This window comes from Arvicola amphibius, chromosome 4 (assembly GCF_903992535.2).
Source record: "Arvicola amphibius chromosome 4, mArvAmp1.2, whole genome shotgun sequence".
Taxonomy (NCBI): Eukaryota; Metazoa; Chordata; class Mammalia; order Rodentia; family Cricetidae; genus Arvicola; species Arvicola amphibius.
In genome coordinates, this window is record NC_052050.1 from 223,809 (window position 1) to 242,257 (window position 18,449).

The 18,449-nt window shown below is 50.1% G+C and overlaps 1 protein-coding gene across 1 annotated transcript; it reads right to left on the minus strand.

Annotated features, from left to right (window-relative positions):
- Positions 1-599: 599 nt before the first annotated feature.
- Metrnl (meteorin like, glial cell differentiation regulator) lies at positions 600-13,972 on the minus strand. The gene is made up of 4 exons (XM_038328140.1): positions 13,593-13,972; positions 8,392-8,777; positions 2,168-2,227; positions 600-1,179 (listed from the first exon to the last, which is right to left on the minus strand). Exons 1-4 carry the CDS (start codon positions 13,772-13,774, stop codon positions 860-862), a joined length of 948 nt encoding a protein of 315 aa, XP_038184068.1. The 5' UTR covers positions 13,775-13,972; the 3' UTR covers positions 600-859.
- Positions 13,973-18,449: the final 4,477 nt, after the last annotated feature.

The window sequence follows — 18,449 nt, forward strand, 5'->3', positions numbered from 1 at the left end:
AACCACAGAAAAAAACTCACACCCTCTGAAGAAATGGGGCCATTAAGTAGGCTAGGTCCCTTGGTACCCAAAGATTTGCTCTGTGCATTTGGGGAAACCTGGGGTCAAAGGACAAGTACTGGCTCAGTGGAAAATGTGTGGACAGATGCAGAAGGTGGCCTGGTAGGAGCAGGAGAGGAGCATGTACCTAAAGCTAGGCAGCACCATGCAGAATTGTCATGGGAGAAAGAGGTCTTGGGATAGCAGTGCCACAGCTGAGCAGAGAGCCTTCAATGCAGGTACCCATCTGATGGGTTAAGATAGATATAGCAGTGTGCTCAGATCCTGGTCTTTATTCTCTGGAACTGAATAAGCCTACAGTCTAGGAAATTTACCAACTGCAGAGATGGTCTTTAAAAATCAGGAACAAAATGAAAAGAAAACGAAAGAGTATTTGCTCCCTACATTTCTATCACAAGGATAACCAGGGTGAGTGGTAACCATGGAAACCCCCAGCCATCACTGCGCACCAAACCTAGCTCCCACCAATACATCAGACCAAATGCAATGGCTAAAGTTAACTTTCTAAAAACACCACTAAATGGCACACCAAAGGCATCTTCAGACACAAGACCTTGTTTGCTATGTACATTTCTTTTTTACAAAAAATATAATAACTTAGTTTGAAGTTTACAGCATTTCCAATGGGTCAGGGCATCCTTGACTGAGACCCAACAGGTCAGAGCAGCATGTACCTCCCCAGTTTGAGCACCAGGCTGGGCCCATGCCACCACCCTGCAGACTCTATCGGGATCTGATAGAGCAACTGAGGACACAAACCGTGGCTCATTTGAAGAACAGTACCATTTCACCCTGCAGGTCACTCCATCTTGATCTCACATGGGTTTATGCCCCTCTCCTCTGCATCCCTGTACATCCTTTGAAAGTCACTAAAGCGTGGGGCACACCCAAGCTGTGCCTCCCCAAAGTGCACATGTCCGGTGAAGAGGAATTCTCCATGCCCTGGCCGTACACCACACTCCAGCAGCGTCGTGACACGGCCCAGCCAGTGGCCACTGCCCTCGGGAGCTGGCTGGAAGACCCTGCTCTTCTGCCGGTGGAGCCTGCTCACCCGCAGGGAGATGACAGAAGCTTGCTGCTCTGGCACATGGGTGACATCCTGGATGAAGCCTTGGACAACTGCAGAGGAAGGAGACAGAGGTCAGCAGAGCTAAAGGGCACTGTCAACAATGGCAGGCACGTATAGTACATGTCAACCTGGGCATGCCCTGGGCTATCAAAGATATTAGAACCTGGACCTGAACCCACTCTGTCAGCCTTTGGAAAGCTCAGTCCATGATACTGACAGTGTCCAACAAAGGTATTCCACTGAGCATCAGCTAAATAACACATGCTCTTCAGATAAGAACAAAAAATATAAGCAAAATGCTCCTCGGTTCTGGGTCCTATCAGATTTCACAGTGCAGCTCACAGGACAAGAATGGTGTGAGGAGAAGGGACAGGGAATGGCTTGTTTTGGGTGGTTGGTTAGGGCCTAGAAAGTAGAGAAACAAGGAGTCAAGATCCCACCGAGTGATAGTTCCTGGTGTTTGAATAAGACTTTGAGTAGGGCCAGCTGGGCCAGAGCTTAGGGTAGCCACTATTATGGCTGCAGTTTAAGCAAGGACCATGACCAAGAAGAGCACTGTGCAAACATCCCCGACTCCAGAAAGGCCTCCAAAACCCCAACCACCTGGATGAAGAATGGGCAGAGCTCTGAGCTTGGGCTGGCACAGGGACACACCAGACTGCCTTTTGAGCTATGTTCCCAGAGAACTTCTGAAAAGTTATTGGGAACCTATGGACTCCCAGAGTCCCCAGGAGGTTGTGAGCTGGTTTGCACAATGAGAACACACTGACACACCTAGATTGCAAACCAAAGCTCTGCCTGCATGCATGGTGTGCAGACTTAGCTTAGTGCACAGAGTGCACTGCTCCCTGTGAGTCCAGGGTGACGCCAGGTTGGGCAGCTTCAGCACCACCCCCATACACACACAGAGAGAGAAAGAGAGAGAGAGAGAGAGAGAGAGAGAGAGAGAGAGAGAGAGAGAGAGAGAGAGAGAGAGGAATCATTGCTGACTTGGGAAAGCCCTCAGACCCTGGAAAGACAACCACAGGAGAGACTTACCAAAGTCACTGGTACAGATGGCAAGGAGGACCTCAGTGTCACTGCATGGCCGACACGGGGCTGGGGAGGAAAGAACAGGGTGGATGATATAACCCAGACAATGCTGGTTAGTCATCGACCCTCCCAAGCCCTGACACCGCAGAAGATGAAAGGCCTGCCTCCCTGCCCTACATCTGAGGACATACGTTAGAATGAGACAAAGTCAAGGTGAAACTTCTGACCACTCTAACTCTACCCTGGAGGCGATCAGCAAAGCAAGAGGCACAAGACCAACTTCTCTCAAGCCAGACACCAATTCCAGGTGATCACTTGGCGGTCCTGGCTCATACTGTAGCCAAAATAACATGAGCCCAGACAAAGGAGATTCCATGCCACTCCTGTGTTGAGATTGTTGATGTAGTTCCAAATAAGCAACAACTCTACTCATTTAAAAACAAGACAACTAAACAAAATTGTTATTAAATGACTGTAACAATGCAAAACAGCCCCAGCTGAACTATGTGCCTATACCACCCAACCAAGGTACCCTCCCCCAGTTTCCACACCCACATCCTAAAATGACACGGGCATCCTACTGGAAAGCAGACTCCCTTCGGCAGTGTGATGCCCTCCTCCCCAGATCATAGCCCCAGTGGAGAATCTCACTCAGTCCATCTTCCCCAGGAATTTCCTATAAGAACCAAGGCTAAGAGTCTGCAAAGGGGGTGCTAATGTGAGTTGGGGGTGAGTGGAGAAATCTGTCTGCTGTGGGTATGGAGTCTCAGGTTGGGGCTATCAGTTTAGCCCTACCCTAGGCCTCACCGAGACTTGGGACAAGTTACCTATCAAAGCCCACCAAACTGAGTCCTCCTCACAGAACTCAGGCTTGAAGCACTCAAAACCTGGGGCCTGGCATCTTACAGAGAGCCCAGAGATACAGACACTCTTAGAATGAGCTACCCCATGGGTCAATTACTTATACAGCCCAGTTCTCCAGAGATAGCCCTTTCCTGCCCTTTGTACCACTTCCCTTGGTGTGGAACAGAAACTGTGGCTCAGCAGCTTTTCCACAGAGCACTCAGAGTGGATTCAGGAAGATGGAAGCTTGCTATTTGCTGTGAATTATGTCTCGAGACTTCGTGCTCAGTTTCCTGCTTGGGGCCAAGTTCTCCAAATAAACAGAAACTCTGAGGTATGAAGTCTCAATAGATAAATTTCCCCGGGGCCGTTCCCTTGCAAAGACTTTGGGGCAGCCATTGTCTTAGGAGAGCTTGGTCCTGAAGAAACTCATGCTATCCACACGCTTGGAGGCCACACAGCCTGACCCAGAGAGCTGGTGACTTGGCCCCAGGGGTACGAAGACAACACTCCTGTGGGCGGAGGGCAAGCAGGCCAAGTGTTTCCAGGCCAACAGGAGTTCAGAGAAGCTTTATAAGGTTCTGAAAGAGTAAGCCTGCGACAGAGCCTTAGGGTTTACAGTGTCCCAGTCAAGCAGGGCTCTCTGTGGACCCTTGGGCTGGGTGTGTCTGGGGCCCTATCCTTTGGTCCTACCCCAGAAAAGGGGGCGGGGTGCCTCCCAGCCTCAGCACTTGCTGACTCACCCACCCACTCACCTGCCAGCACTTTGGCTTCTATTTAGTTATCAGAAAAGAGAGAAGCCGCAGAACAAGTACAACCTGTTGGCATCAGCGTAGCCCATCAGAAAATCAAGCACTCCCACCCCCACGTCAGCTTTACAGTCCGGAGATGTCGCTGAGGAGACCTGGATGCAGCCAGACTCCTGGAAGCTGCGGTTTGCTGGTCCCTTGGATGTCCACCCTCAACCCTAGTTGGCTTGCAGCTCCTTTCCTTCCTGGAATATTTGCTGGGGTCATCATAGTCCCAGCACTGGGGGTTACCTGACCACCAACTCTGAAGCTGCTGAAATGTGTGGCTTCTGTAGCATTCTATTCATCCTCATACTAACTAGGAACCAGTGGTTCATACTGGTGTGGGAAGACATGGGTTGGTCTGATCTGGAGCACAGACAGGGCCTGAGTACAGGAGTACTCCTGCAATACAGGAGACCTCAGTGCCTAACATTTTGGGCAACATTAGATTCGGAGTACAATACTCTGTGAAGTACATCCTGTTTGGCACCAGACCCCTGTCCACAGGCAGGTATTGACCCTGGTGACCACAGCCAACCTGAGGGTCCCCTTCAGGATAGAGGGCAGCAGAGGCTAAGGAAAAGGTTGAAAGTTGGAGGCAAGAGTCCCCAGAAGCTACCGTAAAGCATCTCAGAGTTGAGAGTTACCTAAGTTGAACCAGGGCAGCAACTTGCAGCGGAAAGGAGCTCAGGGGCAGGGACCCTAGGCCTGGGGATATAAACTGAAATAAGTCCATGAGCTTTCCTTTTCTGTGAATCATATGGCTCAGACCTCAGGTGCTAGCTTCAGAGAACATGTAGAGATCATCCATCCCCTTCAGTTGTGCTTGCCCTGGCTCACAGCTACTTGCAGTAGATGCTCCTTTGTCAGGCTACTCAGCCTGCAGACCTGTACCAGCCTCCACGAGTCGGTGCCATGAGCTAGCTAGAAGCCCACCTGGAGGCACCCCTGTTCTAATTCTGAGCTTCACTTTTGCAGAAACTCAAATGGATGATAAAGACCTCCACTTATTAAACGATCAAGTTCCATAGCAGCTGTTAAATGTGCTGGTAGCAGATGCCGGCATCACATTTCCTGGGAGCCACTTTGGAAACCAGGCAGGAGAGTGCATCAAAGAAATCAAATGAGGATAAAGAGAAAAAATCTATGGGAGCCTCCTGAGGACACCTGAAGAGTCAGGCGAGGGTTCAGTCTGGGTACAGCTGCCAAAAGCAGAGGAAAGCAGGGAAAGCAAACACAGGCAAGAATTGCCAGGTGCTAGAAAAGTCTGCAGACCTTGCAAGCCAGACAAACTGGTGTCAGGGCAACACTGCCTAAGGAGGACAGCCAGGATGACACAAACAGTTCCAAAGCAAAAATCTTACACACCAAAGCCCTTTCAGGTACGCTTCGTGACAGGTGGTGGGTGCCATGATTTAACAGGAGCAGAGCAGCAAGACTGGGAGCTGAGGTCCTTCACTGGTCACCACCACCAGGTTCCACCAGAAGGATGAAGACCCAGGGTTCTCTGAACCCTTCATCCTAGCAAGGAAGTCAATGGAGACAACACCCTTCTTTATCCAGGGTTGGGAGAGGGTTAAGACACAAAATAATTACAAGGTAATTATAGTGGCCTGAGAAATCACCAAGGCAGGAACCGACCAGAGGAACATGCCTTTTGTTCTTCAGCTTCCAGGACACAATGCTTCTTTCCACTTCAAGACATGGCCATCGCTGGGCATGGTGGTACACAACTTTAATCCCAGCACTCTAGAGGCAGGGGCAAATGGATCTCTGTGAATTCGAGGACAGCCTGGTCTACATAGCAGCGAGTTCCAGGACAGCCAAAGTTACATAATAAAGAGACCCTGTCTCAACAAAACAAACAAAAAAGACAAGGCCATCAACCCTCACACCGTCAGGGCCATGCCTGAATTCTGAGTCTACCAAAGGTGTCTGAGCAGTGGGGCTCCATATAGCTTCTCAAGCTTATTAGCAACAAACAGATCAGGATTTAGAAAGAATAAGCAGACATGCTCAGAAGTAGCAGGCTCCACCCTGTGAGCCCTGTGAGTCAGTAACATCAATGGCGATGAGAAGTGTCCTGCTGTCCACCTCTTCAGCTGTGTGTCTGAAATGCCACTGTTGGCACCAACCCCCTCACTTGGCCTCTCCACAGCAATGGCCTATGTCATGAGCCTACTAGGATGGAATGAAACAAGAACCCACACAAACTGTACCTGTCCCCTGGACCAGAAAAACCCCACAGTCATTTCTCCCACATAGCTGAGCAAAGGGAGGTCAGCCTCCAGATGGAGTTTTAGCTGCAGTCAGATGTAGGGCCTTTAGTATTCTGCCAAATTTCCCTAAGGGTCAGAGGTAGTGCCACTGCCCAGATATCCTGAGCAAGGCCACAGGGGCAGCAGATACAGGGCAAACAGCCAAATCCAGCATCCCAGATGCTGGGGTCACCTCTCCTAGGACCTATCTGTGCCCCTGGAACAGCACTGTACCCCACTGCCCTGGTCTTTTCCGTTCCAATGCAGCTCACAAGTCAACTACACAATCCTAGTGGACAAATACTGCAAAGGCTCTGGTAGAACTAACTATTCCTGAGCAGTGACAGGGTGGGGAGCAAGGCTCACGTGCACACGTACAGGTTTCCACACTGCTGCACACTCACACATTCTCTCATGCACTCTTATCTGGGTTCCAGCCCATGGCATCACTATTCTCTTGAGTCAGCACAAATGAGAGCTGATTCATCTAAGAGCTTGTCAGCCTCTGGCACAGCCATCCAGGTCAGGTGCATTCTTTCTTCTCTGACTGGTACTGCATTAACGCTGCTTATATCTTGTTTCTGAAACTGCACCAAGGCCAGAGCAGAAGAGGGAAAGACTGCCACTGGCCATACAGACCTCGGGCGCTGGCCCAGTCTGAGCAGGGCAATGGCCAGTACTAACATTCCACATTACATACCCATTCCTTAGGCACAAATATCCCATGATTCCCACTCTCCAAGCAAGCCAAATGTCCAGGTTGAGAACATCTTAACCCTGAGACTTAGGTGGTGCTCCCTAGGAAGGGTGGCACCCAGCTCTAGGTAACACAGGTGTCTATGACTGCTTTCAGGCAATCCTATGGTTGGGCTAGAGCTAATGGCCACCTTAGTCTGAGACCCTGTCCTGAGTTCTGATAGTCACTGTGTAGTAACTGGCACTGGCAAGGTGTGGAAAGTCAATGCAGGTTTGGTTTCAGACATCCAGGGACAAGCAGGTGTATGTTCTAGGATAGTGAGGGAACCCTGAGGCTCAAACACAGCAAAGTCCTAGGCACAGGGATAGCGTGACATTTTAACCATTTGACTGCCTTTTGTGAGATCCGGTGGCCTGAGAGGTGCATCGAGTACCAAATACAGCACTACAGTTAAATACCTATGCCAGGGCTACTGCCTTCCTGAAACCCCAGGAGAAGCTGAGGCCACTCAAGTGACCCCCACAGGTCTCCTTCCCTTAGCCTTAAAGTGTGGACATGCAAGCAGTAAGGATCAAAGAGAGGACTGCTCTTAGGATCTATCAGTCAGTCTCATTTATGACCAAAGAAATAGGACCCTGATGGAGAGACATGCCTTTCCCTAATGTAGGGTTCTGATGCTGACATCTCTCTACTACCTACCCACAAAGCCACATGATCCTTGATGCAATTTGCCTGACATTCAGAAAAACATCTGCTTGAGTCAAAACAAAGCGCAAGCAAACAAAAGCAAAGCCAAGCCCAGAGCTTCAGTTATTAGGTAGACATATCACCTCATCTGGCATTCACCTGGTCTGGGAGAAATGTGTACCAGAACCTCTTCATCAATCACGATCCAAAGCTGACCCTGCATTGGTTCCTGAGGCTGCTATTCTGTCCCAGTGGGGAGCTCCTCCCAGGTTTATCTACCTCCGTCCCTAGCAGGCACCTGGCTACACACCTCTTTCTCAATCTCAGACCCTAGATACTTGCCGGAAACTCTATGCAGGAGCTTCTCCATTAGGTCCCTGGCTCTATCTTGTGGAGATGAAGCAGTGTTCTCCCCTGGAGACCTTAACGTGATTTTCTCAATCCTGATTAATATTCATTCACAAAAGCCTCTGGGATATCACAGCTTTATACCATTCTGTTCTCCACCCAAAACTATCTCAAGGTTATGGCAGACACTAAAAACCCGAGCCAGTTTGTAGAAGCCCCATCTCAAATGAGTTGTAAAGGGTCCTTTAGGGATAAAACCATACGCCACTCTCAGGGAACCACCTCACTTCCCTCAAGTGAGAATCTCCAGAAGCCTAAAGGCACACCATAACCAGAAGTCTTCTTAAAGGGGGGGTCTTGGCTGAAAAGACTGCATTAATTTTAAGGTTCGATACTCTTTTACCCTGCAGTCCCTCAGTACAAAGGGCTCATGGGACAAGCATGCTACATTGAAGCCATAGACATGGGAATGTTTCACAGAGGTGAATAAAGGAGAGGGTAGGAAAAAAAATCAGAGCAAACCATGCAAACCTCCAATGTTACCTGAGAAAAGGCAGCAGGACTAATGATTAGTTAACCCATGCTAGCCCTGAACAGGGTACTTACCAGACAGTACATGCAGGTCCAGTCCCCTCTGCCCACTCATCAGCTCATACTGAAAGCCTGTGGTCCTCCTGCTGATGTCCTGTTGGGGTGTTGCCTCCACAAAGAGGCCACCCTGTTCTAGGTTGAAGCATTGCACCTGGCCAGGTTCACCACCAATGTCCCGTACCAACAGTCTCAGTTCTCCAGTTTTTTCCAAATAAATATTGGCCCCAGAGGAGTCCCTGAAAGGCTTGATGCACACGGTGAGGTTCCTGGCAGGTGAGAAGGTGTTGGGCCGCAGGTTAACGATGAGCGCCCCAGTTGGGTACATCCACTCCACGGAGCCTGCTGAGCAGCGCAGGTAGACCTGCTCCACCTCCTTGCTGTGTGCTTCTCGGGTCAGCCCACTGTGGGAAGAGGGGACAGAGTCAGGCCACCTCACGGCAAAGATTCCCATTGCATTACCCCACACACAGTCTCACTCAGGAGCCATTCGCACTCACCTGACATGTTCAGGTACCCACCGCTCTTAGCTTCCACTGAACCTACTCCAAGAGCCAAGCGGAGTCAGGTCAAAGCTCTGATGGTACAAGCCATGCTGGCTCCCCAGACCCTAGCTACTCCCCATACTGCACCACAGGGCACCAGAGTCTTAGCTGGTTCCTTAGCCAAGGAAATGGCCCCCAGAAGTAATAGCAAGGATGCTCTAGGTTTTCCAAAACACAGAGCAAAGCAGGACCACTGCACCAGCTAAGGTTTCAAACCACTCAAGGGAGTGGAAGATAAGGATAAACCTTGCATGTCGAGTATTACATATGTAATCACATACAAACCAGCTGGAGGAGTTAGCCACAGGAAATAAGAAATTTCGATTTTCCTTAATTCAGTGATCTGACCACCTTTTTTATTCATTTTCAAACCTGAATTGTCATATCACCAGTCATATTTTAAGAAAATAAACCCAAGGGCCATTAAAGCACGGTTCATTATAAGAGCAAAGGAAACATCCCTGGGGTAGGAGTTGGGGAGAAGTCTAAGGACAAGAGAACCTTTGGATGGGCAAAGTCGTTCGGTTCCTAAAGGAATAATCTGGCCTCACAAATGCCAAATGAAAGGAGACATGTAATATGCAACACCCTCAGGAGGCAGTGTTGTTTTCAAAAAAATCGAAGCTGCCGAAAATGTAGTAGTTTCTCCTGCACAGACTAAAAAGCAAAAGTCAGCCTGTTGCTAAGGTTACATCATAACCACAAGTGGTCTTGGAAAGACTTCAGCTAAGAGTTCTATTACAGGAGTTTGGTTCCGATCAGATCTCAGACAGGTTCACCCACATTCTTGGAATTTTTATGCAAAATAAAAAAGGTTCTATCCAGAACCTAGACTGAGTGAGTTACCAGAAGCCCTTCCTGCAGGGAGAAAATGCATAACACATGCCATACCTTTACTGCTAGTGACTCATGCTTCCGGCACCCAAAACCTCACTTTGTATATAAGGACTGCAGGAGTCTAGGACTGTAAGTCACCCCGCAGACCACATCAGAGAGAAGCATTGTGGGTGAACCCTCCTGACCTGCTTCCCACCCCCCATACAGCCCTGGGCAACAGTCAGCACTACCATGACATCCATGTAGAACAAACTTAGAAATTACAGTCAATAGAACTCACACAAGTTCATCCGACACCTATGTAGGAATTTGGGCATAATTATAGCGTGAAAATTAGACTAAATGGCGAGTAGCTGACACACACATGGCTAAAACCTAATTGTTGGGTTTTTTTTTCCCTTTCCTGTCTCCATCATCAATGGACAGCTGACACTTGCATCAGGCCAGTCACAAACCTCAACTCTCTTCCATAGAAAGCACCTAACATGAGGTTTTGCTTCCTGAGGACCAAGAGGGTGGAGGCCTCACTACAGAGGTTGTGAACCTCAGATCACTGAGCCCCAGGGAAGCAGAAGTGGATAAAGAGGAAGACTATCCTCCATCCACAGCACAGGAGGGCAGAAGGAACCCAAGGGAACAAGAGGCCAGACCACAATGCCCAGATTAGAGGTTGCCACCCCAGCAGCCACACGCATTATGTGTTGGCCACTGCATTCCACTTAATTGGAAAGAACATGAAGGCAGGGTATCCACAGAAACAAGGTACCTGTTAGCGTACCTCTACTCAGATCTCACTAACTAAGGGAAGGATTAAGTGTCCATCCCAGGTCAAGCGAGAATCTTCCCTCATACTCCTTAAAATATTAAGGTTAACAAGAGATATTTCACATCAAAACTAGTGCCATGTGTATAATCCATTTAGAGAAGCAGGAATCAAAGTAAAGGAACCCTCAGCCTAGGACCAGACAGAGAGATCTATGAAGAAGTCACGACCAGCCATGCAGGTTCCCACAGGAACACCTAATACCCTAAATTTCCATTTCCAATATCCAGCATCATAAATGAAAGGACATCCTCAATGCCCATTGATCAACAGGACTTTATCATCTTCATGAGATGTAGATGATGCACCAGCTACACAAAATAAAGCAGTCACGTTCCACTGCTGCTATTAAGCTGTGATACAGACAGAGCTGCTCCTAGTCTATACCACAGAGTTGACAAGGCTGATCCAATCACAGATTAAACTGAATGAATGGTGTGCATGGGTGTGTGTGCCCCCTGAGGAACAACGCAACGTTTTTTACCCTGGCACAGGCTGGACAAGCACTATACCATCAAGCCATATCACCAGCACAATGTTTTGTTTATTTCCCTCAGCGAGGGTCACCATCCAGATGAATACCCATCTGAGGGGCCTTGTGAGACAATCTGTAAATTCCAACTTGGTATGAGGACTCGCTGAGGTGAGCTCGGTTTGCTCAGGTGCACTGCTCATACTGGGACAAGACAAGGGTCCCTAGAAAGGTTTTAGATTCAAGTGAAACCTAAAGGCTCTGCTGCTAAGTTCAGCCTTCCATTTCCTACCATGCAAGGCAGCCCAGGCATAACCACACCTGCCATGCGCCTGCTGGTAATAGTGGGAAAGTTCATGGTCCACCTTTATGGCACCGGCTAATAAACAGAGAAAGGGATTTCAAAATTTCTAATTTGATTTCTTGGAAACACCCACAGCCCACATGAGTTAAGTGGAGTGACCAGTGCTATGGACAGCAACTCCCTTTCTATCAGAGGCCAGGATTCGACATTTTGAGGCTTGCTCTACTCAGTGATTTGTTAGACTACTTGGTGAAAAAGGCATAAACACTGTGGAGTAGCAAACATGCGGGCACGCTGGGCAGTAGTATATTGACCTGTGAAGTGGGGACAATGGCTGTAACACAAGGGACTCTTACGTGTTCTCCCAATCCCACATACCTACCTACAACTATCAGGTACCTTCAGCTGTCCTCTGCCAGGATGTGCCTTGGAAAAAAGGCCCTCAAAGGAATCCCAGAATAGAAATGAGTTTGTGGGGATGGGGGGAGGAACCATAAGTGTGACCAGTTACTGGACACTTCCCACAGCTTACACACACTTGGAGGCCCTTGGCCTGGCTCTGAAGGTGGGCAGGGGAGAGAGGGAATCCAAGGGGACAGATAGCCAGCTCACAATGCCCAGACATGAGTTTGAGAGCTGCCATCCCAGCAGTCACATGAATTATGTGGTCATCAGGTTCCACTTAATTGGAAGAACTGATGTGAGAGTGGCCCGCAGAAATAAGGTTTCTTAGTTTATCTCTGCTCAATCCCTCACCACAGATGCCTGGGCTCAGGAAAAGGTGGTCTTTCAGGCACAGTCTTCTGGGAACCTGGAAGAAAACCCCAAGCATCTGGAAACCTCGTTCAAAGGCAGGAGTTCGGTTTCTGGTTTTGGTCTGTTGGAACAAGGCACCCCAAGACCTGAGGCTAGCTAGAGTCCACCGATTCAGCAGTGCAGGCTGTGAGCAGAGAACTAATTACCATCGGGAAAAGGGCAGCCCCATAAGAGCTCAACATCACAGGCTCATGGCCAGCTCTGTGACGGCGCCAGCATTTCCGAGGCCAGTCCTCCCCTAGACCCCATCTGCCCTTGTCTGCCCAGCTTCTACTAACTCCCTGCTCTTGCGGGACAGAAGGGATTTCTACTGGAGAGAGCTAAAATTCCCTGAAAAGAGGTGCGGGAGCTCTCTGGAGGCAGTGCTCAGCAGGAGTCATTATGAGGGTTGACTGAGGTCTCCGAGGTTTCCTCGGAAAGTTAGGCACCGTAAGTGTACAAGATAACTATCGGTGTCCTGCTTACGCAGAGCCTGGACACCGCTCAACATCCAGCCTTAGAAAACCCTCTTCACCAAAATCACCCATCACACACACTGCCCACATGAACCCTCTACACTGTGCATCAGACCAGACCGAGTACCGCCACCGGCCTGCGCAGGCGCCCTGCCCATGGTATGAGCCACACCAGACCCCTACTGCCGCCCCCAGCCCACGTTTTCATCGGAGACCCGTATCTGCTCAGCGCGCTGGGCAAACCGCTGAATTGGCAACTTGCAGTGTATAAAACTGGCTCTGCAAAGAGAGGGGGCCGGCCGCTGCGCCTGACGCGCCCTCAGTGTCCAGGGCAGCTACGACTCCCCAGGCACCCCGCCCGCGCACACTTGTGACTCCTTTCCACACGTCACACTTCAGTTAAAACAACAACAAAAAGTCTTCGGCGGTCACCGTTGATGGGGACTGGGGGGGGGGGTGTCACGGGAACCCCGCGTCCGCCTGCCAAGGGCGGCTTGACCTTCACCGAGCGGGCGCGGGGCTCTACCCTACTGCATTTCGCCCGCGGACAGGTGTCGACCCGGTCTCGTTGCCCCACAGACGCGACTGGTGCTGCGGTCTATACGGGTCGCGTTTGGACTCCGTGCTCTCCGCGCCACAGCTGTCCCTCTCGATGTGCACAGGACCACACCTTCTCCAAGGGGTCAGAAATCCCAACCGATGGAGCCCCGAACCCTAAGCCGGCGGAGCTAAGGAAACCCACTACGGCAGAGATACGCGCACGGAGAGTGGGCGTCTTCCGAGACGCGACCCAAACGCAGCCAACTCTTTTGTTCTGAAACCAGGGCTAGGGCGGGGGGGTGGGGGTCACCGGACTTGGCCAGCACCGCGGCCCCTACCCTGCCGCCTCCAGCAGCTCTGCATCTCGCAGCCGAAGGCTCTGAGCCAGGTCCAAGCAGTCCACGCTGGAATCGCCGGCAAGACTCACCTCCCCTTCCAGCTGCACAGGTCACTGGAGTACTGCGCGCTCGCACCGCCCAGCAGCAGTAGCAGCGGCAGCAGCAGCAGCAGCGGCGGCGGCAGCAGCGGGGGCGGGCCGGGCCCAGAGCCGGGGGACCGAGGCCACTGTTGCCCCGCTCGCCTTCGGGCCGCCCACGCCGCACCCCGCATGCTGTGGCCGGGTCTGCGTCCGGCGCACGCCGGCACCCACTTAGTAGACTCTACAGCCAGTGCGGCCGGCGGCGTGGTTCTGCGTGCCCGTTGATCACGTCGCGCGTCTGCAGCCCATCCCTGCTCGCCCCTGGCCGCCCACCACAGGAGCCGCCGGAGCCGCCCAAGCTGCAACCAGAGAAGCGCGCCAGCCGCCGCTAGAACCTCTGAGCTGGCAAGTTCCAGGCCCTGGGTCTGGCTCAGCTGGGGGGGCGGAACCGCGAAGCCGCCCCGCCCTCGTCCGAGCTCCGCCCCCGCCTGGCCTTCGGCCGAGGCTTGCAGTTCCGCCCTGCGTGCCAGCTCACGGATCAGCGTCCTGCCTGCTCTGGCCTGGAACGCCCTGGTATCACGCAGCACATACACAGTGGTCAGCATCTCGCGGCACAGGACACGGGAAAGTGCACTTCGGAGTGGGACGAACGAAGATGCTGCAGAGGGGCGCGCGCGAAGGACCAGAATAAGGTCCGGGAGGAGGACTAGGGCTGAAGCTCAGAAGCTGTAGGAGTAAAGAAACCTGAGACTCTCTGCCAGAAGCTAGACTCCATCCTTGTGGCCTTGAGAAGTGCAGTAGGGGCTCATTGTCGGGTAACCCTAACACCTTACCAGGAGTGGTTTTGTGGACTTCCTGACACCCTCCCTTAACCCTCCCTGAACTCAAAATTTGCCTCGGTGGAGACAGAGACTCTGTCATTAGTTAAGAGTTGGCAGGTTCTGCGAGGTGAGGCTCTGGAGCATCCAGTCCACAGAAAGGCCTCAGGTGTGCAGTTGCCAGGCCACATTTCCAAGGGACCTGTGGTCGCTGTGTCTGACGTGCACTTTATCATCTTGAAGCTGAGGTTTGAGGCTGGATGCTTCTTTACAGTGGAACCTATCTTAGGCAGTGTGGGACTTTAGCATCCTTCAATCTTGGCACCGATTCTATGTATCAATAGTATCTCCCCTCCTACTCCCAGGATTGACAACTCAAATGGTCTCCAAACATCTCTCCCAAAGAAACACAAAATAACCATCTGAGAGCCCAATCTGGCAATGAAGGAGGACTGTTCTTCCAGCGTCTTCCTTCTGTGGATATCATATGAAGATCCTAACATTTCTCGGGAGAGTGATACAGGAGCAGAACAGAAATGGGGAGGTGGGGAGACACTCTCTCTGGCCGGGAACTTGATTCAGAAAAGGCAGGGAGAGGGTGATGAGGCAGGTGCTTTTAGCAGCCTCTGTTTGCTCACCTGAGCTCCAAAGCCCCAAACAACAGCAAATGATGGAAGAAATTGGTGTGGATGTATTTCAGGAATTTCAAGAGATTGGTAGAGAGGGGAGATTGTAGGGTGCCCCTGTTCATGAGGAGAGAACTAAAAGTTTAGTTTATTGGATGGTTATCATACTGAGATTTATGAGTGTTCAGGACAGAGGAAGAGCCAGCACCACCTGTGGATTCAAAGCCACTAACGAGAGCTCAGAAAAGGTGAAAACCCTGCAGAGCTAGAAAAGACTTCAAGAATCAGGGTAGAACAGTCCTACAATTGAACAGGTCTTTCTACTCCACTAAAACCCAGAACTGAAACCCCGCATATCATATAAAGTGATGTCACCCTGAAATTCAAGGCCCTGTTTGATGCTTCAGGGACACACTTGTGTATTCAGCGCTTAGGGGTCTACTCCACCAACTCCAGGGCCCTTAGAGTACGGGCCTTGCCCCATCACTACAGAGTTCCAGTGTACAGAATTCTATGAGCCAGGTGATAACCCAAGCCGGTGAGGAAAGGAACCTGCCAATTGCACATGCAAACTCCAACCACTTTCTATATAGCAGTTCCTCTTTCCAGGGGCTTTCTAGAGCTAAATACACTATTTGCATGTAACCAATCATGTCTCATCTATCTTGGAAGGGCTATATGGCTTGTCATGGTTCAGACCACAGCATCATGGAGACAGGTAAGAGTGCTTTCCAATGCAGGCACTGAGAGCTAAGGATCTGCAGTCACCAACCAGGGTCTCGGGACACTGAAGCTGGTTCTATTCCAGGGAATGGCACAAGGCCAAGTGCATTTTTTCAAAACCCATCACTGTTGGCAGTCGGTTGTGTCTTGGTACAAAGTCCCAGTGCTATGTGGAAACAGGCAATTCCCACTAATGTGTCTTTCGTTAAAGAAGAGATGCCTGAATCTTGTCTCCAAGAGCCTGCGATTACCAGCTCCCATACAAAGATGACATTGGGAACACTGTCAAGAGTAAGCCGGAATGTAGACTTTGGCCTTTCGTCTATGCCGTACCAACACTAGCTCATTGGTTATAGCACACATATAAAGACAGCATATTAATGACACTGGGAAGAAGGAGTAATGTTGGAGATTTCTCGATTTTCTGCCCAGTTTTTACGTAAACCTTTAAAAAGCAAGTTAAAAATAAAAAACAAGGTAAGAATGAGTGTTTGCCTATGAGGGTTCTTACAAAATTCCCATAAGACATCGAGGAGGTTGGCACTGCCTTCCAGGACCCTGATCCTCCTGTAGGATCATTAAAGCAATAATTCTTCATTCTCATCTCCCTGACCTATTGGCTAGCCTAGGATAGGATTTTCCAGGGTTCCTTTGGGAAATTCTGTAAGGGAAAAGCCTGGTATGTGTTATTCCATGGTAAGTGGGATATAACTACTCTCAGGTAACATTTTGTGGACTAAACCCACGAAGAGCTGTGGCATCTCCCTCCTGTCCTACGGTGGGGAGGAGTGGCCCCACAGTGGTCCTTACAGCATTAGTACAGAGTTTGGTGCAAATATCTATGATACATTTTCAAGGACAGCTCCTGGATGGAGCATCTATAGCTGGTCAGATGTGAGACAGCCTCACAAATCTGAGGACCAGGGGAACAAGTACAGGATCAACTATGTATGTGTGGCCCCAGAGATTTTCTGCCATAAAGTGTGGCTATCACATTTCAGGGGACTGAGAAATACAGAGGAGATGCTGGGGACAAGCTCTGTGAGACTGGACACCTGTCAACCTTTTTAAACTTTGGCGTTCACAAAGGCCCTTGTGAGTGACAGACTATGTGATTTAGATACCAATACCACATTATGGTTTTCACACTTTATGGTGCCGGGGTTCAATTTTGAACCTCAGTGACTTCCAAAGTAAGATAGCTCTAATTCCAGAGTGAAACAGTGCTCCCAATGTCATCTTTGTATGGGAGCTGGTAATCGGAGGCTCTTGGAGACAAGATTCAGGCATCTCTTCTTTAACGAAAGACACATTCGTGGGAATTGCCTGTTTCCACATAGCACTGGGACTTTGTGCCACAGACACAACCAACTGCCAACAGTGATGGTTTACCTAGCCTTGGTATTTCCATTGTATATTGATGATTATTCTGTTATATAAAAAATGGCTATCACCAAAGAATCGCCTAGGAATATTCTGTTTTCTTTCAGCATTTGAAATTTCTGAGGTCAGTCAGTCAGTCCTGGCCCTGCTTTGTTCTTTGGATCTTTGGGTAGGTATGAGAACACCTATTCCATTATCCTGCTCATCCCCAGCCCCCAAGTCATCTGTCACCCCTCTGAGGTCACTCTGTTGACCTTCTGGCAAGGACGTAATTATCATAATTGTGGTCAAATGATGCACAGAGAGCCAACGCTTGTAATTTAACATTTAGCAACTGCAGTGAATAACCTGTAATTACGACATGAAACAGCCTAGAGGCCTCAACTCAGCAACCTTCACCTAGCTCCCCCTAACCTAATTTCCTAGCAGGTTTGTTGTCTGTGAGTCAGAGAAAAGTGGGAGGAAGAGAAAAGTCAGCTGGCTTGGCTGGAGTCAAGGGCCTCTCTCAGGTCCACAGAGCAAGGGACTCAGATTCAAGTCCAGACAGACTGACCCACATATAACCTAAGGTATGTAAATATGGGTCACAGAAGTAGAAGAAGTTGTGTGTGATACCTGGAAGATCACAGCCTAAGGGGCGGCCAGCTGTAGTGACCCCACCAGTGGGCAGCTGACTCTTGAGGCAGCTTTCAGAAGAAAAGGGTGACCTTAGGAGAGATTCAGCTACATCAAAATTCATACATGGAAATGACAGCTTGACATGCAAGTGGACCCTGGTTGTTGTTAGTCAAATAACCACAAAGGCCTGGAAAAGAGACCTATGATAGAATACCAAGCCATCACGGTACAGTGATGGTGCTTGCCTTTAACCCAGCATTTGGGAAACAGAAGCAGGTGGATCTCCTCTGAGTTCAAAGCCAGCCTGGTCTACAGAGTGAGTTCCAGGACAGCCAGGGATACACAGAGATACCCTGTCTCAAAAAACCGGGGCCGGGTGGGGGTGGGTGGGTGGCGGGAACTACCTAGCCATCTATGAGTCTAGCCTAGGTTGGCTGCATATGGTGATTTCTGATCTGAAATAGCTGATATATATCAGCAGTTGCCTGTGAAGTTGGGAGTCAGATAGTTCTGCCCGGGTCAGGAGCAGGTGTAAAGAAGCTGAGCACCAGGGTGAGAACTGAGGGCCAAGGGATACTTCTGTGGGCACCTGGTGCCGAAGTAACTGAGAGCATTGGGCAAAAGCATGAAAAACAAACTCAGAGACTAAGGTGGAATGGTGGGGCCACCATAAGACAGTGGCCATAATCTAGGGTATG

Bases quoted from the DNA above. Each gene is read 5' to 3' on its own strand.
- Metrnl (XM_038328140.1), bottom strand. From the start codon at position 13,774: ATGCGGGGTGCGGCGTGGGCGGCCCGAAGGCGAGCGGGGCAACAGTGG. The intron at 8,778-13,592 runs GTGAGTCTTGCC...CTCTTCCCACAG, and splicing joins CTGTGCAGCTGGAAGGGGAG to TGGGCTGACCCGAGAAGCAC. The intron at 1,180-2,167 runs GTAAGTCTCTCC...CTTCCTCTGCAG, and splicing joins CATCTGTACCAGTGACTTTG to TTGTCCAAGGCTTCATCCAG.